The sequence below is a fragment of the Sus scrofa genome, chromosome 18 (assembly GCF_000003025.6).
Source record: "Sus scrofa isolate TJ Tabasco breed Duroc chromosome 18, Sscrofa11.1, whole genome shotgun sequence".
Taxonomy (NCBI): Eukaryota; Metazoa; Chordata; class Mammalia; order Artiodactyla; family Suidae; genus Sus; species Sus scrofa.
This window is the reverse complement of record NC_010460.4, coordinates 19979095-20000636: the sequence shown is the minus strand read 5'-3', so window position 1 is coordinate 20000636 and position 21542 is coordinate 19979095. Positions and strand designations below refer to the sequence as shown.

Below are 21542 nucleotides of genomic sequence, written 5' to 3'. Positions count from 1 at the left end.
CTTAAGAGGGGGTGGAGCAGGAGGCTGGGACCAAGGTCTCCCGGATTCCCCCCCCCCCAACTTCCCTCCTGAGCTGCAGGAAAGGTAAAGAGGAGGCTGATGGAGGTGAGTCCACACCCTGCAGGTGAGGAGCACTGTCCTGAGGACAATAGGTGTGCGGGGTGGGGGGGAGGGCGGGGGGTGTGTGTGTGCTGGGACCTGGGAGAGGTTGCAGGGGGCCGCATGCGTTGACCTTGGCACTACCCTCTGAGCAGATGCCGTGACTCCAAACTCTCTTCAGCTGGAAGCCGTTGGGGATGGGGTGGAAGTGGGTAGAATTGGCCCCTCCATCCCTTAATAGGGGGACCCAGAGAGGCTAGGCTTGGGGACTGGCCCTACAAGCCAGGAGGGATCCAGAAGGAGCAAAAAGTGGTGGGAGGAGCTGCCTTTCCCTCGTCGCTCATGGCTGGTCCCTTTTGGTCCCAGGCGTGAGGAAGGAGGGTGGAGAAAGAGATTGAGGGCAGCTGAGTTGCCTGCAGCTGGGGCCCTGACCCCTCCCCTCTGGGCTCACTGCCCAGTTTCTGATTGGCATTAAAATCACAGAAGCTTCAAGGGCCCTCCGAGGGCTAATCCGGCCCCTCCTGAGCTACCCAGGTGCATGGTCTGAGAGCGGATGTATGGGGAAAGGTGGGGCCAGGGTTGAGGGCTACCGGCCACTTCTCCATCTGTTCTCCAGGCTGCACCAGCCATGGCCCCGCTGCTATCCTCCAACGTACTAGTGACCTGGCTCTCCCGCTCCATCCACCTGTACTGCAGGCCAGCCCCCCCACCCCCAGAGTCCCTGGGGCCCCGCCCACTGCTCCTGCTGTGGCTGGGGGCACAGCCAGCCAGCGGCCCAGGCCAAGTACCTGCAGCTCTGCCTGGCTTGTGGCTTTGATGTGCTGGCTGTGAAGAGTGCGCTGAGCCACTTTCTGTGCCTGCGCTGGGCCCTGGGACAAGCTGCCCACCTGTTGGCGCTGCTGCGGGGATCTGGGGCACTGGCCGGCCGCCCACTAATGGTGCACGTGCTCTCCCTGGGTGGCTACACCTTTGCACAGATGCTCCTGCTCATGAGCCAGGACCCGGGATGCCACAACAGCATGGCCCAGCGCTTGAGAGGCCATATTTTCAACAGCCTGGTGGTGGGCAGCCTGGACCGCATAGCGCTGGGTGAGTGTGCCAGGGCAAGGGTGGGCACACAAACAGAGCTGGACCCCAGGTAGACACGCAGTTCTTTTTTGTTGTTGTTTTGCTTTGTTTGTTTTTTAGGGCTGCACCCGTGGCATATGGAGGTTCCTGGGCTAGAGGTCAAATCACAGCTATAACCGCCGGCCTGAGCAACCACAGCAGCACAGGAGCCGAGCTACACCACAGCTCACAGCAACGCTGGATCCTTAGCTTGCTGAGCGAGGCCAGGGATGGAACCTGCATCCTCATGGATGCTAGTTGGGTTGGCAACATGCTGAGCCACGACGGGAACCCCAGACACGCAGTTCTGATGACTGAGGGGCCTGTGATCTGCCTCTGTCCCAAATGTGGCTCTGGGTTTCTCCGAAAGTCTACCTGCCATGGCCTTTCTACTGGAGCACTTGTCCTGCTTTCCCACTGGGCCTCCCTCAGGCTGAATTGACAACCCAGATCGAGGTGCTGTCTGGGTCCAGCCTGGTATTCTTTTATCTCTGCCTCTTTTCTTCTGAGCGACGGGAGGACAAAAGCGACGTGCTAAGACTAACTTACTGAGTGTCCATAACTTTCTTACGCAGTCCCCAGAGTGAGGCCATGGGGTGGGTGCTGTGCCTTCTATAATTCTCTTCTTAGGACACATGCTTTGGAAAGAGTCTTAGAAATCATGTACAGTTGACCCTTGAACAACACAGATTTGAACTGCAAGGACCCACTTATATAGGGATTTCTTTCTTTTTTTATGTCTTTTTAGGACCGCACCTGTGGCACATGAAGGTTCCCAGGCTAGGGGTCTAATCAGAGCTGTAGCTGCCGGCTTACACCACTGCTCACCAGATCCGAGCCACATCTGCAACCCATACCACAGCTCACGGCAACGCCGGATCCTTAACCCACTGAGCAAGGCCAGGGATCGAACCCTCAACCTCATGGTTCCTAGTCGGATTCGTTAACCACTGAGCCACGGCGGGAACTCCTAGGGAGTTTTTTCAATAAAGACATATGACGGTACTACACTCTCTGCAGTTGACTGAATCCATGGATGTCCACGAGGCAACAGCAACTGGACGCGCTGACTTCCTCTACAACAGTGATCCTCAGAGTCACCTGATGCTGAGTGACCATTCAGAAGCCCAGCCCCTTTTGTCCTCAGTAAGCCTGGGCCTCTGGCTTTGTTTTTAGCTCTCTAGGAGATTCTGCACACACCAAAAAAAATTTTTTTTTTTAGGGCCGCACCTATGCGGCATATGGTGGTTCCCAGGCTCGGGGTCGAATCAGAGCTACAGCTGCTGGTCTACACCACCGCTCATGGCAACGCTGGATCTTTAACCCTCTAGGCAAAGCCAGGGATCGAACCCACATCCCCATGGGTACTAGTCAGGTTGGCAAACTGCTGAACCACAACAGGAACTCCCACACCAAAATTTGAGTTCCGTGTTCTAACGTTCTCTAGAAGGACCAAACTAATGCTTACATACCTCGAGAAAGAGGAAGGTCATTGCTATAGAGTGACCCATTCTATTGACCCATTCTATTGGTCAGCTGTAATTGACCAATGAGGTCTAGATCAAAAGGAACAATTGATGGAGAGTGACTTGGTATTTCTCTAAAACCTTAGATCTTTTCCATCTCAATTTCTGGTCAAGCTGCTTCCAGTGTGGTTTTCGTAAACCAGTGTGTAAGCCAACCATGAAACACGGCCTCGTTTGGGTACATTCCCTCTCACTTTTTTTTCTCTCTTTTTAGGACTGCACCCCGGCACATGGAGGTTCCCAGGCTAGGGGTCGAATCAGAGCTGTAGCCACCAGCCTCTACCACAGCCACAGCCACACCAGATCCGAGCTGCCTCTGCGACCTGCACCACAGCTCACGGCAATGCCGGATCCTTAACCCACTGAGCAAGGCCGGGATTGAACTCACATCCTTGTGGATGCTACTCAGGTTCGTTAACTGCTGAGCCATGACGGGAACTCCCCCCTCATCTTTTCACGGTCTCCTGATACCCGGGCATCCTTCGCCCACCCAGCTGGGTCACCTGGCACTCCTCAGTGCTTCCAGGGGACAAGGCCTCCAGGGACTCTCAATGACCCAGTCACTTTGCAACAACTCCTGGAGCAGGTGTTAAACCAGTTCCAAATGTACCCCAAAGTCCTGCCGTCCAGCTCTTTCCTTCTCTTCCCTGGACGCCCCAAAGCTGGTAAATGCCACAGTGAGAGGCTGGCTCCAAGACAGTGGCTCTCTGAGGAAGGGCCTGGGAGTGGACAGGTGTCAAGAGCGGGCTGCAGCAGCCCCTCCCTGGTGGTGGTGACGTTTCCAGCTCTTTACTACCCTCCTGGACCCTTTGCTCCTTCCTGCCACCAGAGCAGTCCCAGGCCAACTTCCCTGCTTCTGCCCTGAGTGGTGTCTGTACCTGGGGGGACAGCGGGGTGCCCACTGCCCAATGACAACAGAGGCGGAGAGGGCAGTGTGAACGTCCCAGGAGCCCCAACTCTGGGGATACTCGGCAGCCCCGTGTCAGTGCTGTCCCCACTGGGAGGACTTTGAGACTGGGAAGCAGGTCCTGAGCTACAGGTGTGTCTCAGCTGATGAAACCGCAGGCCCTGGGCCTGGTGGTCAGGGCCACAGCCCTGCTCTACTTCCACCTGTGCCAGCCCTGCACCATTCGGCATTACGAGGCTGCAGTGAGTGCTTTCTGGCAGCTGCCCGTGAGGCCCCCGACGCTGGTCTTCCACAGCCACGACGACCCTCTCTGCGACAGTGCCCGCCTGCACGAGCTGCTGGCCGGCTGGCGGCGGCTGGCCATGCCGGTGTGGGCACAGGCCTGGGAGACGTCGCACCACACGGCCCACCTGGGCCAGCACCCCCAGGAATACCGTGGCACCCTCTCCGCCTTCTTGGGGATGCTTGGCCTCGTGGCCCTCGTCGCCCGGGGTTCTGGGCTCCCGCTCATCACCAGGATGGGGGCCAGCTGTCCAGTGGACAGTGGACAGAGACGGGATCGCAGAGGCCTTGAAACCTCTTGATTTATTCAGATTATTTTACATACAATGACGCAACTGTGACCCCAAAGTGTGCAAAGTTAAAGCCTTCAACTGCAGCTGAGAGGAGAGGGCGGGAACGGTACACCTGGGGAGGGGGTGACTCGGGGATGATGGGCAGCCTCCTCCCCGGGGCCAGGGGCAGGGGAGTGGCCTGAGGAGCAGGGCCCGGATGGCCCGGGGCCAGGGGAAGGGGGCAGAGACCTCCCTCTGGCCTAGGGCAGGAGCCCAGAAGTGCCACATGGCTGGAGGGGCAGCAGCCCGGGAAGGGGCCAGAGGCAGGGCCAGGAGAGCACCATTTCTGGGGTTCGGGGAAAGGGAGGGAGGTGCCCTACAGGAGAAGCCGGGAGGCGCCACCCACCCCAGGGGTGGGAGCCGGGCTGGAGCAGGCTGCAGCGAGAAAAGACCTGAGGCAGGCGCAGGGCCTGGGAGCCCAGGCTGGCTGGGCGTAGGGGACTGAAGGAGGGGGGACCTGGGGGGCTCCCAGGGCAGCCCAGCCTGGGAGCAGTCCTGACTCTGCAGGGGAGGCCCAGGGAGGGGCCGCAGACCCCCAAGGCCTCCCCTCCTCTCCCTGCAAAGGAGCTGGGGGACCAGTAGTGCAAATCTGTGGACCACTCAGTTACGGAGGGAGGCTGTGCCCAAAGGGGGGCCCTGGGGCACACCCCCGCCGCCGCCGCCGCCTCGGCCTCCGCCACCATCCTCAGTACAGCCGCTTCTCGTAACTGCGGAGACAAGGCCAGAGGGAAACGGTCAGTGGGTGTGTGGACCCCGCACCCTTCCCAGATCCCCTTGCCTGGGCGGGCCCTAGGCTGCCAGGGTGGTGGCGGTCCCCAGCTTCAGAAGAGGCAGTTAGCTGCAGAAGCCCCTGCCCCTCAGCCATGGGGGGCGGGAGGGGAGGAGAAGCAGGCCCAGAGCCCCTGTCCTCTTGAGGTCAAGGCTTCTAGAAGAACGGGGTCAGGCCCAGAGACAGCCATGCTCCTGGCCGCAGCCGCAGCTGGTGGACTGTCCCCAGTGCCAGGGTGGAGCGAGGGCTCAGGAAGGCCCGGCGCATCCTCACAGAGCGAGCACAGACCAAGCTGAACGGCTGCTGCCCGTGTCTCCACCCGACCCCTGCAGGCACGGCGGCCTAGGCCCCTTGTGGTCACTGGGTCCAGTCCAAGACAGGACAGCCTCAGGCCTGTAGTCAGGGACCTCTCTCTGCACCCCGGAAGGGCATGGTTCCTCTGGCGAAGGGGCCACTGCCAGCTGCCCCCACCACAACGCTCATCCTAGGGTCCATGTCCCGAGATTACACCCAGCACCGCCCCCAGCCCAACGCCCCCGCCCCCAGCCCCAGTCCCACCCAGACTGCCCCTGCTCTACTCTACGCCTGGCCCGGGCAGCGCGGTTACTTACACGGCAGAAAGGTATAGCTACGGGAGGATGGGGCAGAAAGAGACACAGGTTAGATGCCCGCCTATGCCCGGGTGGACAGGCCCTCTTGACCAGGGCGGGGCCGCATGCCTGCAACTACTGCTGCCAGCTAGCACTGCCCCCGCCCACGGTCGCCCCAGCGCCGGCCCTGGCATCTCTCTGCCCTTCTCCCCGCCAAGGGCTTACGCCCCAGCTTCCACCTGCCTGCCTGGGGCCGCCACCAGCGAGAGCCCAGCACTGCCAGCCCCTGCCACCAGCCACCAAGCTTCTGAGCAGGCAAGGGCTGGGGAGCCCAGGAGGGGCTAGTGGCTACACCTCCCGTGCCCTGCTCGGGGGAGACGCCCGAGGGGAGGGGAGGGCCTGCCTGCATGGGGGCTAAAGGACAGGGTCCAAGGGGGGGCTGGGCCCTGCAGGGGAGGGGAGGGGAGCGGGCTCATCCTGCAGCAGCCTCCTTCCCTGGTGCAGATGGCCCATGAGGTCCCTGAAACCTTGGCCTGGACTCTGAACTGTGGCCCCGCCTGCCCGACCCGGTGCCAGCCAGCTGAGACAAGGAGGCCGCCACACTTACGAGTGCAGGCCGTGGACACCACCCTCGATCTGAGCCGACATGGTCCGCTTCTCAAACTTGAGCTCTCCTGAGTACATCATGGACCTGCAGGCGGGGCGGAGGTGCAGGTCAGGGGCCCCACGGGCAGAGAAAGACGGAAGCAAGCGGGGGGAGCCCCTCACCTGACGCCCCGCTACTCGCCGCGCTCACCGCAGGACAGACAGGCTCCGGGCCCCGATGTCCTGGCAGCCGTGCTGGATCCCCGCGATGAGGTAGGGCACAAACTTCTGGATGGAGCCCTTGTCCTGGATGGAGCCCGAGACGCCCTGGGCAATCTTCACTTTGTCGCCCTCACTGCGTGGAAGGGCAGGAAGCCTGAGCCCAGCCGCCCATGGCTCAGGGGACCCCGCCCCACCGCAAGGGCACCGGCACAGGGGATACCACCCAGAAGGACCCCCAAAGCCGCCACTTCCTGGGCTACAGCCTAGTTAAGCAGGGAGCCCAAGTCAGGGGGGTCGGCGACTGGTGCCTCGTGCCTCGGGTCCCAGGACTGTCGCATGGAGACCGGGTGCCACCGTGGGAAGTCAAAGGCGCTGGGGGACCTGAAGGGATGGGGCTGGTCTGCCTGGCACCAGGGGGTGGGCAGGGCACCTGAAGTAGCGCTTCTGGCTGCTGCTGCTCTTCTCCATGGCGTCCAGCGAGCCCATGCCCCGGTACTTCTTGAGCCTCACGCCATCCGAGAAGAAGTACTCACCGGGGGCCTCCGTGGTGGCGGCGAGCAGGGAGCCCATCATCACTGCGGTGGTCGGGGGTCAGTGCCTCGAGCTCCACAGCCCTCCGACTGCCCCCCCACAGGCCCGCCCGAGCCCCAGCAGACGCCCCCCGCTCACCTGTGGAGGCTCCGAGGGCCAGGGCCTTGACCACGTGCCCCACCGTCTGGATGCCGCCATCAGCTATGACTGGCACCCCGAAGCGCCGGGCGTACTCGGCCACCTTGTACACCGCGGTGCCCTGGGGCCGACCACAGGCCATCACTGGGGGACCGTACACAAGACAGAGGTGTCACGAGCCATGTGGGCCAGGTCCAGGCCCCTGTCTCTTCTACCCTACCTCCACCTGGGAAAAGGGACTGCCCCGGATGTTCGGGTGGCAAAAAAAAATTAGGTGGCAGCAAATAACACCAGGGGGAATGTCACTCCAGGCACGGGGGCCACAGGAGCACGATGGGGGCTCGAGGGCAGCGTTAGCACTGCCCTCAGCCTCTCCTCTCCCCAGGCGCTGGTCCCCCTTCAAGGCCTGTTACTAGGCTTAGGTACCCACAGCCTCAGTGGGGATATTGGTTGGTATATCTTTAAGTGTCCAAGGTCCTCCAGCGTTAGGTTTGGAAGTGAGAAGTCTAAGGAACCAGCACTTATCGAGGGAAGGATGCAAGGCTGGATAAAGTGGAAAGGAAGCCTTCTCTGGAGGCGTCTTGTTTGTTTTGTTCTCACGGTGTCCCCAAAGTTTAGAACAACGCCCGACACACAGTAGGTGTCAATCAACGCTTGTTAGGAGTTCCCCTGTGGGGCAGTGGGTTAAGGATCGGGCACTGTCACTGTAGCAGCTTGGGTGGCTGCTGTGGCACAGGTCTCATCCCTGGCCTGGGATCTTCCACATGCTGAGGATGTGGCCACAAAGCAAACAATGAACTTTTGTTAACCTGTAGAGACGGCCCGTGTCTCCTGCCAGAGTAGTTAATGCGAAGACAGACAGCTAAAAGCAGAGGCTTAGAGACCAAACTCAGATGATTGGGGCAGAGAAGACCAAATGGGTCAGCCGGCATTTGTGAGAAGTGACCCTCACCAGAGGGGCCGGCCACACCAGCTGGGGGCCCGCAGATTGGGCCTCCTTGGCCAGAATCTGAGAAGCAGACTGGCACACCCCCCAAACGCACGGTAACCTCATCTTACACCCGCCACCCCCCAAGTCAGTGGGCCAGACAGACAGTCTGAGCCCAGGTCACCCCTGAACCCACCATCCCCCTACATGCATCTGTGGAAGTGAATGCCCAGGGCCTGTGGAGGGCCCGTGGGGCATTCTAAGTGGCAGCCACTCGCTCTCCTACCGATACCCACCTTCTTGCGTGATGCAGATGGAGCCGCAGCCCATGCCCACACGCAGCCCGTCCACACCAGCATCGATCAGGTTCTTGGCCTGAGCTGCTGTCACCACTGGGGGGAGGGGGAAGGGAGGGGGAGGAACAGTGTGAGGACAGGATGCCCCAGCCCCGCCCAGGGGCTTCCCGGGACCCCAATCTCTACCCTCCCACCTACGGCAACCAAAGCCCATTCATTTAGCCCCCTCCCCCCTTGCCAGGAGCGATGCCATCTCCAAGGGATGCCAAAGGGCAGTGAAAGGTTTCACATGAGGGAGCGAGGGCTGGGGGTGGGAGGGGGCCCCACACTCACCATTCCCCCCAATCACCTGGAGGTGGGGGTACTTCTGCTTGATGTAGTGCACCATGGCGATCTGGTACACAGAGTTCCCTTGGGATGAGTCCTGGGAGGAGGGGGACAGGAAGCTTAGGCTTGAAGGCTGAAACTCCTCACTGAGAAGCGGGTCTCGAGTGGACAAATTTGTTTTGTTTCTTTTTATGGCCACACCTGCAGCATATGGACGTTTCCAGGCTAGGGGTCAAACTGGAGCTGCAGATGCTGGCCTACACCACAGCCACAGCCACACCAGACTGTTAACCTACTGAGTGAGGCCAGGGCTCGAACCAGTGGGGTCATTAACCTGCTGAGCCACAATGGGAACGCCGCGTGAACAAATTTTGAAATCCTATGAAAGACATGAGAATGTATCTGTGCCTTTCTCTGGGAAGATGCTTGACAGTTCTCAGTGGATTCTCAAAGGGGCCCGCCCGCCTTCCCCCAAAAGCTAAGCCCCACTAAAGTTCAGTCTCAGGGCAGACAAAGCACTTTCATACCCGTGGTATGGACCGATTCCCATAGCAAAGTGACGGTGCCTGGGGTCGTAGCCAGTTCCCGCTAGCTCACTGACCAAAAGGAATAATTACGTAACCGCTGGAGCCTCTGTTTCCCCATCTGACACACAGCTGAGGTGACTGTACCTGAGGGGCTGCCGTGAGGATCAGCTACGTTCACCTGCAGGAAGGTCTTAGTGCAGCGCCTGGCAAGTGGGAGGTTCTCACCGAACTTGAGCTAATTATTAGGGTCAAGTTAAGAGTGAGGAGAGCCTTCAAAGGGGCCCACAGCTTGTCCTGAGCTGTCAAGAGTACCAGTCTCCCTCCTAATTCTGACTCCGGGCTTAATTAGAGGTGAATGCGGGTCTTAAGCCTCGACTCTACTGAACCGCCCCTGTTCCAGGGCAAGGCCCTTACCAGCACTATGACATCGGCGCCCGCCTGGGTGAGCAGGTCCAGGCGGTATTTGTCATCCTCACGGGTGCCCACGGCCGCGCCACACAGCAGCTGCTTGTGGGAATCCTTGGAGGCCAGAGGGTAGTCGCGGTTCTTCTTCAGGTCAGTGCGGGCGATGATGGCCACTAACTCATCTCGATCATTGACGATGGGCAGCTTCCCTAACAAGGAACCCAGAGCTGAGATGAAGGAGCAGGCCTCTGGGGGACGCCGTGCGGGGAGTAAGGATGAAAATGGACCAAGCCAGAGAGTCCCCTGAAGTACCCAAACCAGCCGCTAGGTGACAGCACCCACCCAGGAAGTGCTCCCGGGGACCTGGCCCTCTGCCCAAGGAACAGGAAGCAAAGAAACCTCGCAACCAGGCGAGTTCCTGGAGCTCTTCCTGCCCTGTGGCCTGGCCAGGCCCGGTGGGCAGCCCCAGAGCACTGGCAGCCTTTCACCTGCTGGGCCACAGGCCACCGTGGCTGAAAACTTCCAGCCAGGGCACAAAGGTGAGGCTGTCCTGCAGGGAGGAACATGTGTCCTGCCCAATACCATCCCCAGAGAACAATCCAGTATGAGCCCAGGGGCGCCGTTCCCAGGGGCTCCCATAGGGACCTAAAAAACATTATGTCAACAGCCCCTATATCAAATAACTTTAACTGCAGGACTTCTCAGAGCCTTTGATAAACTAACATAAAATTCTTTATGCAAGACGGGGGATACAGGAAGCAGCATTTGCCAGACATCTAAGGCCACAGAGCCCCTTTCCTGTACCGAGCATTTCACAGGACCAGTTGTCTTGGGAAACATTAAGGGAAGACGCCAAATATGGGATAGGTTTTTCTAAGCCAGGAAAAGGGCCTCAGGAATCACGCCCCAGCCAGGGGTTATTCAAACCCTTTCCGAGGTCTATCTAGCCTGGTTGCAGGGACAAGCTGCAAGGCTGTGAGGGAATAGGGTGTCTGGAGTGCAGGGAGCCAGGCCGGGGGCGGGGGGTGAGGCGCGTCTTGGGTTTTCTGCCTCCTCCCTGGTACCTTTCTTGCTGCGCTGCAGGATCTCATTTGCCTCTTTCAATGTCACACCCGCTGGAGCCACCACCAGCTCATTCCGTGGTGTCATCACCTGTGGGGCCAGGAACATTGGCCTGCAGGTTGGCAGGTGAGAGAGAAGGGAGCCAGGCCTCCCTCTGGTCCCTGGTCACGGGCACCAGCCTGAGGCCCCAGGTTGTGGGGTCGTCTCGGTCCCAGCCACGCTGTCCCTGTCCCACAGGTACCTCACTGAGGAGGGTGGTGTGGTCCTTCTCGGCCAGGAAGTCGATGTCTCGGGAGGTGACGATGCCCACCAACTTGCTGCCCATGGTGCCCGTCTCGGTGATGGGGATGCCGGAGAAGCCGTGCCGCATCTTGGCCTCCAGCACGTCGCCCACGGTGTGTGAGGGGCTCAGCACGACAGGGTCTGTGATGAAGCCCTGTTCAAATTTCTGCAGGCAGAGGCAGGGGAAGGAAAAAGCTAGAAGAAAGCTGGCGTCTGGCCACAGGGGGCAGAGGGTATCCCGGCCATGCCACAGAGGAGCCAGGACCTTCCGTGGGCTAAGAGGCCAGCGGGGAAGTGAGCTCGCAGTCATCAGCCAGGGAGCGCACTGGGCCCAGGGCTGGTGCGGGAGGTGGGGACGGTGTGTGAGGCAGGAGCTGCCGGGGGCATCTTCTTTCTGGGGACAGGCCTGGTACTTGCCTTGACCTTCCGCACCTCGTTGGCCTGGAACTCTGGGGTGCAGTTGTGGTGAATGAAGCCGATACCACCCATCAGCTGGGGTAGAAGGAAGTAGGGTCAGAGCCAGGAAGCCAACCCTCCTCCTTCTGTAACCCCACCTGAGTCCAGTTCCTCCTGATGCCCAGCCCACCCCACTCAGTCCTCTTGGCCCTGGGGTCCCCAGCCAGGTACCCCACTCACAGCCATTGCGATGGCCATGTCAGCCTCTGTCACAGTGTCCATGGGAGAGGAGATGAGTGGCGTCTTCAGCGTGATCTTCCGAGTCAGGGCTGAAGTCAGGTCCTGAAGACGGAGACACAGTCTATAGGAGAAGTTTTCTCATTCATTCAACAAACATTTACTGAGCTACATGCAACTGGCATCAGCACAGGTCCTGGACATACAGCAGCGGGGGGGGGAGGTCTCTGCTCCCTCTTCCAGAGCTTACATTCTACTTGGAAAGAAAAAAGACGCACACAACGTGTGACTGTAGTTGGGATAAGGGCTCCAAAGAAAAGCAAAAAGGCCAGACGACCACTGGAGAAAGGATGCGGCAGCGGGGAAAACCTTGTTTTTGGGGGCTGATGAATAGAAAGTAATCGAGTAAAAGTCTGAGGCCGAGGGAGCCGAGTGTGAAACTCTGCTTTTGATTCCAACTCTCCCTGAGGTGTATTTAGGAAAAGAAAAAAGCCAGCAGAGGAGAGGGAGCGGAGAGGCAGGCGGTGGGGGAGGTGGCGGTGGGGGTGGGGGGTGTGCAGCCTCCAAAGCCGCGCAGAGGAGCCTGGATTCAGTTCTGAGATGAGGAGCCACTGGAGGACCTCGGAGGAGAGACACCATCTGGCTTCTGTTTGAGAGGTCACTCAGGCTCCGCTGTGGAGGAGGGATTCTAGGTGACAAGGCCTGAGGCACGGGGACCTGCCAAAAGGTCCGGGCAGAGAGATGCTGGAAGCGCAGGAAGGAGTCATTAGACATCCAGGGGAGAAAGTGACAGAGGAGAGCCTGCAGCTCAAGGGAGCAGCCAGGACTGCAAGGATGTATCTATCTGGGAAGCATCTGCCTCCGAACGGTACGTAGGGCCAGGTCACAGACTCCTCTGAGATTCAGGCCAGCAGCCCCAAACCCTCAGACACAGACTTTGCTGGCTAAGTTTTTGGAGATTCACAGGCCTCTGCAGTCCATCCACAGACACTGACTCAGAACCCTGGCCCCACAGTCTAGAAAACTCCCCCTTCTCCTCTCTCGCATAGCCCAGGAGAAGAGTCACAGCCTCCTGACAGAGGCCACAGGATGGAGAGACCCCTGATGGCCAGGAAGGGTCTCCCATTGCTCTCTGCCTCGTACCCTGCCCAGGATCTGGCACAAAGCCAGGGTGCTCGGTAAACTGTTGAAACTGAACATTCAAATCAAGAAGGCTTCCTGGTTGCTGCCACAAGAGGAATGTCCAGAATAGCCCAAACTCCCCCTAAAAATCTGCCGGGTCAGCACTGACTACACAGGCTGAATATGAGCTTCCCCGACATGTAAGTGATCCAGGCACACTTGGCGCTCTGGCTTTTCACGAGAATCAGACTTAAATAACTGTCAGGGGTGACAGTAACGGGAAAAGCTTTTTTAAAAAATTCGTCATGGACAAATCTAATCTAACTTTTCCGTGAAAACAGTTTACACCCACCAGCATTAGCCCCCTGGCTCCCGAGTTTGTCATACGGTAATTGTGTCAAGGACTTTGGCCATTCACTTGGTTTACTTCTGAGCCCCTCGGGTTAAGCGAGGCACTGTTTCCTCGTATTTGTCCACAATCTAAATTCTTCAAACCCTCCTGCTGGTTCTTCTATATCGTGGATCCATAAACAAGTCTGTCTAATTCTTGCAAAGTCTCCCTAATTTGGCTGGCTTCTATGATCTCTTTGCTTGGCATTTCAGACAAAATCCAGTAGATAATAAGGCAGCCCCCTCGCAGCCAGACCCACGCCCTCCCTGGGCCTCTTTTTCCCTTTTCTTTTTTCTCTTTTGGCCACCCTGCGGCACCCGGGGCTCCTGGGCCAGGGATCAGGTCCAAGCCGTAGTTGTGACCTAAGCTGCAGCTGCAGCGACGCCAGATCCTTAACCCACTGCACCAGGCCGGGGATGAAACCCTGCATCCCAGGGCTTCCAAGGTGCTGCCGATCCCATTGAGCCATAGCAGAAAGGCCCCTGGGCCTCTGTGAACCTCCCAGCAGTTCTGTCAGGGATGGAGAGCCCTCTGGCCCTGTGCCAAGCCCACCTCTCAGGATACCCCTGAATTCCGCAGCTGCTTCTTAAGCCGTTAGGCACAACGCGCTGACTGTGCCAGTTCTTCTGCGGGCAATAACGGCTGCATCTACCACATCCCCAAGAACAGTCTCTCCCCCACCCTGCCCTCGGGCAAGAGGTCAGCTTCTACGCACAGACCCAGCCCCTCCACCCAGTCAGCGATGAAGGGGTACTTACCACCTCATCAGCTGTGAAGTCTATGAATCCTGGGAGAATCAGGAAGTCGCTGTGAAGAGAGAATAGTGAGTGTTTGGGGGGGGTGCAGGGGGGGGTCCCTGAAAGGTGTGGGGCTTCTGAGTCCCGTTGCCCCCTCAGGACTGAGGACTGAACCACCCTCCTGCCCTGCACTAGCATCTCGTCGACTCCAGCCCAGAGAGTGCTGTAAGCTCCACGGACGTGGGGTGCCACCAAGGCAGCTGGCCCCAAATGTCCATTGCCCCCAGGGCTCAGAGTTCTGTCAAGGGACACAGAAGTTCCTATAATGCCAAGCACAGCAGCTGCAAAGATTGAAAACTTCTCCATCTTGATGGAGGGAGACAATAAATATAGAATGAACCTGAGAACAATTTAGTAGCGCAGCATGGCATCAACACCACCCAGCACAGGGCAAGCGGCAGAGCCCAGGACCGGGGCTGCTGAGTCACACGGGGTTCAGCCAGCACGGAGGGACCCCGGGGGGGTGAGCGCGGAACACGTTCTGACAGAGCAGGCCTTGGTAAACGTCTGCCCTGTTGGACTGGGACAACCAACAGACATGGCCTAGGATGGGAAAGGGGAGGAAGGGGCCTTACGGTTAAGACCAGGACACTGGAGAGCCAGCCAAGGCATGGCAGAGGCCAACACTAGGGTGGGCCGTGTTCACAGCAAACCCCAGAAGGGGAGTGCAGGCATGCACGGGCACAGCAAGGTCCAGTGTCACAGCCCAGAAACCCCCGACAGGCTCAATTTGCCTGAAATCCCAGGGCCTCAACAGACACACCCAAAAGCAAATGTTCAGGAACACTCCCAACCCGACTAAGCAAAGCAGCAGGCATCCCAGGCAGGAAGGAAAAGCTACAGGGTGGATGGGAGGGCGGGGGTCTTTAATTTGCCCCAAGGCCTGGAGCAACTCCCGGAGCAAATTTCCCTAGGAAGTTTCCCTGGGAGACTCCACTGAAAAATATATCCCAGATACCCGATCCCCTCCTCATCAAAGACCACCAAAGAAATAAAGAATCTTAATTGCCCCTGCCCCTTGGCAGCCCTTCAGTACCGTGAAGAGGCCTCTGAGGCTCACTGAGAGGATGGGGAAGAAATGCTGGAGTCTGGGTCCCTTGGCATTTTCTAGGTATTACACACACCTCTCACCTGGCTCACGCCCCAGCCTCAGCCAGGCAAGGGGCCACAGTCCTCAGGCGTGACTGGGTATCCTGTTATCTAGGGAAACGCCTGCCCAGCAGGGGTGCTTACAGGCAGGGGCAGGAACTAACACAAGACTGGACAGGGATGCTTCTGGCTCACCAGCATCCCCACTCCACCCCAGTCCCAAGTCCTGATGCTCTTTCTTGGCATGGACACAGGCCTGCAGCCAGAAGGAGAGCGAGTGCCAGGCCTGCAGCCAGCAGGACAACTGGCCCAGGGCCCATGGAAAAGTAAACCAAGCCAGAGGCAAAAGGATAGGTCTTCTCCAAAATTCCATGTGGGGTGGGCTTGGGCGGGGGTAGTCAGAGAACACTCCTGCCCAGGGGGGCACCAGTACTAACATGTGGCCTGGCAGAGGCACAAGTGGAAAAAGGACTGGACTGGACGGTGGAAAAAAGGAGCCATCCCAACCGCCCAGCTGGGCCTCTCCTGGGGGCGAGGGGGGGGGGCAACACTCAAGCAGCCGCCTTATCTGGGTTCCAGGGTCCCCTGTGCCCTCGTGGTGAGGCTCTGAGTGAGAGGGTGTCCTGGACCAAGGTCTCAGAAAAGTCTCCGTAACTACCATATTTCGCCTTCCCACGCGGCCCAAGGCCCCTCCATGCGGCCAAGATGCCTACGAGAGGAGGGAGGGGGCAGGCCGGACACGGATCCAGCCCGAAACGGGGCATGACAGCCAGGGCCGCGATGTCGCGGTGCCACGTCCGTCTGCTCCAGCGCGGACCGCCTTCCTTCCCTCGCCCGGCCCTCCCCGCCCCCCCTTCCCCCCACCGCCCAAGTCGCCCGAATCCGGCCGCGGAACATGGGCGTCACCGAAGAGGGCGCGGTGCACGTGCAGGCGCTGGGCCTGGGGGTCGCGGCGCGTCGGGGCGCGCACCCAGGTGGGGCCGAGCCTCCCCACCTCCCCTGGCGCTTACTTGTAGGTGAGGCCGTCGGCGTTGGCGAACAGCTGCTGCGCGGTGAGCCCATCCTCGGGCACGTACCCGGTGCCGCCGCTGATCAGGTAGTCCGCCATGCTGCCAGGAGACACCGCGACCCGACATAAACACCCGCGCGGGCCGCCCCGCTGCCGCTGCTGCTGCCGCTGCCGCCGCCGCCGCCGCCGCTGCTGCTGCTGACGCCGAGCCACGGCCACGCTGCCGCCGCGGGCTGGGCGGGCCGGGGGCGGGAGCTGCAGCAGCGGCTGGGCGGGCCCGGGGCACCGCCCTCGCCTCGCGCCCCTCCCCCGGGGGCCCGCCCTCCTCAGCCCCGCGACGCACAAAGAGCCCCGCGGAGCGAAGCCGAGCCGCTCCTTCCACGCGCACGCCCGGGGCCGCCCGCAGTGGCCCAGCGGCGCCGCGGGGCCCGGGCCGGGCTTGGGGTGTGGGCCCAGCAGAGGAGGGGGCTGGGCCAGGCCTGGACACGCCCCCTCCGCCGCTCCACGTCCCGCCCCCTAGGCCCCCCGCAGCCCTCCCAGGCCCGCCCACGGCCCGGGCCACTCCGGGCCGCCGGACCCCACCAGCCCGCGTTCCCGCTGGCCCTCCTCCCCAGCCCCGGAGGCAGCTCTCACAGGGTTTACGGTCCCCACGACTAAGGCCCACACCCAATCAGGGCCCGCCCGCTCGAGGAACTGGTTTGGGCTCCCAGGTCCCCAGACACCGGAGTTTGAGGCTGTGCCCTCTGGACAGTGCACTCCCTCCCCGCTCCCCAGAGCCGGGCATCCTTCCTAGCGGGCAGGCATTCTTAACAATGACACTCCCTGACCTTTGGGTGGCCTTGGAGCCCTCTGCCGTTTACAAGGTATTTTTCGCAAATAATCACGTTTACTCTACAAAATCTATTAATTGCCAATTAGTAGTCCCCCTTTATAGATGCAAAACCTACAGTTCAGGAGGGGGGAGGGACAGGTACTGCTTAACTCCTGGGCCAATGCTTCAGTCCGACATCCTGTCCTAAGCTCAGAAAGTGGTGTGAATACCAGGGGTTTTAACCCCAGAGAGTAAAGTTTGCTTTTATTTAGGAGGGTGGTGTGGTGGGAAGGTCAGGGCGGGCCACAGGCCTGGTTTAGGCATGTAAATCTACGTATAAATTAGGACAGAGGCTAGGGTAGTTTTAAGACTTTCCCAAAGCAGAAATTTGGTGGCCCCGGGTGCCCAGCAAGACCCGGATTTCTCCATGAAGGTAGTGAGATTAGGTAGCAAATTGATGCATGGGGGGAGGGGCTGCAGAGAGCAAACCCTTCCCCCTGTGTGACCAGAACTGCTAATTCTACTCCCTGACTGGAAGCTAGAAAGCCAATATTCCCCACACCCCGGAGTTCCCATCATGGCGTAGTGGAAATGAATCCAACTAGGAACTATGAGGTTGCGGGTTCAATCCCTGGCCTTGCTCAGTGGGTTAAGGACCTGATGTTGCCATGAGCTGTGGTGTAGGTCGCCGAGGTGACTCCGATCCTGCGTTGCTATAGCTGTGGTGTAGGCCAGCAGCCGTACCTCTGATTTGACCCCTAGCCTGGGAACCTCCTTATGCCATGGGTGCAGCCCTAAAAAGAAAAAAAAAAGAAAAAAAAAATCCCACACTTCAACACCCACCCTGAGCCCAAAAACCATGGTCTCCCCCTCTGTCCTCCTATGGTCCCTATAGCTCATTTCTTGGCAAGGTGCTGGAAAGACGGGCCAGGGACGCAGTCCTCTCCCTGAAAGGTAGCTGTCTGTGGCACTCCCTCCCTCCCCACCCAGCCCTGGAGGCTTGGTTTGTTTACCTCTCAGCAGTGTGGTGGCAGCCAGGCCCAAGGGAGGCTCCCTGGGATGCCCAGCCTCCCCCAGTGACGCCCCTGGACCCTGCCAGGAAAACACAGACTGTTTCATCTGTGTGCAGAGGCTTCCCACAGAACCAGGGCAATGAGGCCTGAGAGGCTGAGAGTGCTACAGGGGACCCAGAGATGTCCCTATTGCCCTCTGTCCTCTTACTGTGGGGGACCAGAAGTCACAGCCCCCCCCCCACGCCGCCAGCTTCCCTCTCCACTCAGGGAACCCCTAGAAGGCTCCTAATGGGGGCCTCCAGAGGCGCTCTGGTGTGGGAAGGAGGGAGCAGACCTGCTGGGATTCTCTGCCCAGTGGGGGCTGGAACCAGCTTCCCTGGGATGCACTTGACCCCTCAGCATCTGGAGGGCTTAAGCCCTATGGGGGGGCGCTCTCCTGAGGGGACCAGCACTAGGACTTCCCACTGGCCACCTGGAGGCCGAGCAGTGAGACCAGCCAGAGAAAGTACTCAGCCATTCAGAGCTGTCCTGGGCACCTTTCTAGCCAGAGAAGGATGGGGCTAGAATGGCATTGCAGACACAGTGCACAGGCTGCCCCTGTGGTCTCCCTGGGTCTCTAGGGGACCTGTTCTGGGTCACTATCTCCTACAACATGGGTCAGGAATGCCTAGGACAGCAGTTGAGTTCTGCCACTTCAGGTGACCTTAGTATGACATCTGCCCCAGCGTAGAACTCAGAAGGAGGGGAGGAGCCTGCCAGGCTGAGTTGAGGGGAGGTCCCCTTCCGGTGGCAAAAGTCCTCACAGCTCCATTTGGCCTCTCCTGCCGCGCCACATCCCCTCCTGCTTTGACCTGGGTCAGGGCTCCTCGTTACTCTAAGCTGCGGGGCTCAGCCCCGGGTTAGGCTGCCCTTTTCCAGAGGCTGTTAATCCCTCACCCCCACCCTCGGCTCTCCTCCTCCCCTGATCTTCCCCAGCTGCTTCCTCCACGGGGAGGAGACACCAGGCAACCAGTAGGCCTCTGCAGCTTGCAGCTTGAGGAAGGACTGTTGGTCCCCTGAGGCTCCCCACCTGAGGGCTGCAGAGTGGAGAGACAGCCCGAGGCTCTTCAAGCCCCGTCCTGTGGACAGTGGGGGAATAGTGACCAGCTGGGCACCAAGGTCCAGGCAGGGAGCCCAGAGGTCTCTTTCTAGTCTGGGGCTACTTGAAGGGACAAGATTTCAAAACACTTCCAAGGGGAAAAGTTTGGGGGTGGGGGTGGTAATACCATGGACATTGCTGAGCTGGGACAGACGACACAGCTTGCTCAAGTGGAAGCCAGAGAGCAGCAACTCGGGCCTCAAATCCAGACCTCTCATGGAACCCTGTCTTCTCCCCACTGCTCTAAGCTAGTGGCAGCAGATGGAGGTCTGGCCAGCAGGTGTTGAATCTCATTACACCACCTGGCTGGGTCTCAGGTTTATACACAGGCCCTTCGGAGCCCGGTGGGTTATAGGGATAGCCCCTCAGTGCAAAAGTACAATCTGGGATGCTCCTGCATGGCCCTGGTCGGAGCGCTGAAATAACTTTTTCAGTACCTGCTCCAACTAAGACACTGCCTTCCTCAGGCCTCCATATGCCCCAGCACACTCCCTCACCTCCTGTGGCTTTTCTCTATTGCCCTGGACCCTGAGCCCCGGTAGCTGGATTCCCAAGATGGGAAGAAGGATAGAGTCATCTGAACCTGAATCAATTCCTGAGAGCCACCCTGCAGGGGCAGGAGGGGCCAGGCTTCACCCAGAAGCCCCTTAAGCCCTTAAAAGTTCTTACATAAGCAGCCAACCCCTGGGCAGAGCTGCAGGGCTAATTCCCCCAGCTCCCACCCCCTACCCTAACCCAGCTTCCAGGTCACTTCCCCAAGCTGCTGAGCACCAACAGATGGGAGAGAGAAAGAAGTCCAAATCCTCTGGACCGGAAGGACAGTGGGATTGCATTTCAAGCTGCGATACAATCCAGAGATTAGCCACTGGCTCCTTTTCAGCCAGTCCCCCAGGGCCCAGCTCAACACCCCCACGCTCCTCCAGTGACCCTTATAGACCCCAGCAGGGTAAGGGCAGAAGGGAGTTCTGAATCTCAGGCGAGACCCTGGGATGAGTTGCCCTGGCAGCCTCATCAGACCTCAGTGAGTGGTGAGGAGGGGATGCTGTCCTCACCCTGCCCTGAGGAGGCCATCCATCTGGACAACTAGACCTGCCAGGAAGACTCTCCAGGTAGTTCTAGGAGGAAACAGCTAAGGAGGAGTAAGCAAAGTTGGACAAGGACTCCAACAGGCACAATTTGAACCCCAGGAGTGGGAGCCACTTGGACCTGGTGCAACTGGTGTGCGGTCGAGGGCAGATCCAGGGCTAAGACTAGGGATCGTTTTTTTTCCTGATCCGCTCCCTCGTGCAGCGCAGCCCCGAACCCTTTGCAGTGCCCGCCTGCATCCCCCAACCAAAGCCAGGTGCGCGGCGTCTGAGCCCGGTTTCAGGAAGTTAGAGGTTGAAGTAGTAAAGACGGCATGGGTGGTGGGACCGGCCCTTCCCCTCCCCCTCAACGCTGCCGGGTTCCCGGAGCCGCCGCGCCCGCCCCGGATGCGCCCCGCGCGCTCAGCCCTGGGCGTCACCTCTCGGGCTCGTAGCCGGCCTGCAGCAGGCGGGCGCTGTACCGCTGAGCCGCCGTCTCGTGTCCCGGGTGCTGCCGGGCTCCGCACTCCGGAACATCGGCGGCTCCGCCTCCCTGCAGCGGCGGCGGGAGCTGCCCGGACCCCGCTGGCGGAGCGCGCGGCTCCTCCATGCGGAGACCGCGGCTCTGGGCGGGCGGGAGCCTCTCCGCTCAGAGGCTCCCCGGCCGGGGCTAAGGAGTAAGCGCAACCTAGTCGGGTCCAGGGGAGGGGCGGAGTCGACGGGGCGGGGCCTGCGCGCCAGGGGCGGGGCTCCAGTGCCGTAGGCGGGGCAGCTCGAGGGCGGGAGTCCAATGCGCTTTCCGCGCTGGCTTAGGGCTCTCACCCGCCCCTCTACGCTCCTGTCGAATTCAGCCGGTCTCTCCCATGCCTGCTTGAGACTGGATACCGGGAGATGGAAGCGGAACTGCAGAGGATCCCATGAAGTCTCTCCCGGCCCCTTCTAAGGAAAACCAGAAGAGAAAAGAGCACAGAGTGTCATCAGAGGCCGGGGTTTTCTTTGCGTCTCGTGTGGGTTTCTCTGCCACTTAAGAACGAAGGCATGGTCCTTTGAAGTGCCTCCTACTGGTCAGCCGCAGACCTACCTCGCCAGGGCAAGAATTTTTCCCTTTGCCTTCTGCCCCCTTTGCCTGTTCAAGAGACTCCCTTAGGCGGGAGGAAAACAGATCTTCTTCAGCCATTACCTTCCACTACCTGAGGAAGAACACACAAGACTGCAAGCCCTTAAAGAAAAGAGCCTTGTCTTTCTTCGCATGGGGTACCCCATAGCCAGGGGGTGGGGCTGAGCACCCAGGGCTCAAATTTGTTCCTCTACTAACTAGAAAGCATACCTTTTCCTCTTTCATAATTGTTATTATCGTTGGAAACAATGATTGAACACCTAGCAAAGCTGGCAGAGAGTCCTTGCCCTCAGGCAATTTCTTTAAGGAAATGGAATAGGTAGAAAACAAACAGTTGACAATTTTTATTTGTTTAACAAAAATCTGACAATCTGAGGGAGCACATGGTAAACACTGAATGACTGTGGGCTAAGGTGCATTTTAAGGAGGCAGAGTTAAGGGTC

The 21542-nt window shown here is 59.5% G+C and overlaps 1 protein-coding gene across 2 annotated transcripts; it reads right to left on the bottom strand.

Annotated features, from left to right (window-relative positions):
* IMPDH1 (inosine monophosphate dehydrogenase 1) lies at nucleotides 4205–20654 on the bottom strand. Of its 2 annotated transcripts, none has more exons than XM_021078709.1 (15): nucleotides 20423–20654; nucleotides 15958–16056; nucleotides 13820–13868; nucleotides 11552–11653; nucleotides 11333–11407; nucleotides 10875–11081; nucleotides 10636–10723; nucleotides 9581–9780; nucleotides 8646–8736; nucleotides 8313–8408; nucleotides 7089–7232; nucleotides 6850–6994; nucleotides 6409–6552; nucleotides 6220–6303; nucleotides 4205–4960 (listed from the first exon to the last, which is right to left on the bottom strand). In XM_021078709.1, exons 1-15 carry the CDS (start codon nucleotides 20590–20592, stop codon nucleotides 4939–4941), a joined length of 1716 nt encoding a protein of 571 aa, XP_020934368.1. In that variant the 5' UTR covers nucleotides 20593–20654; the 3' UTR covers nucleotides 4205–4938. The 2 variants fall into 2 exon arrangements, with proteins under 2 accessions (XP_020934368.1, XP_020934369.1); XM_021078710.1 differs by lacking the exon at nucleotides 20423–20654 and adding an exon at nucleotides 16300–16319.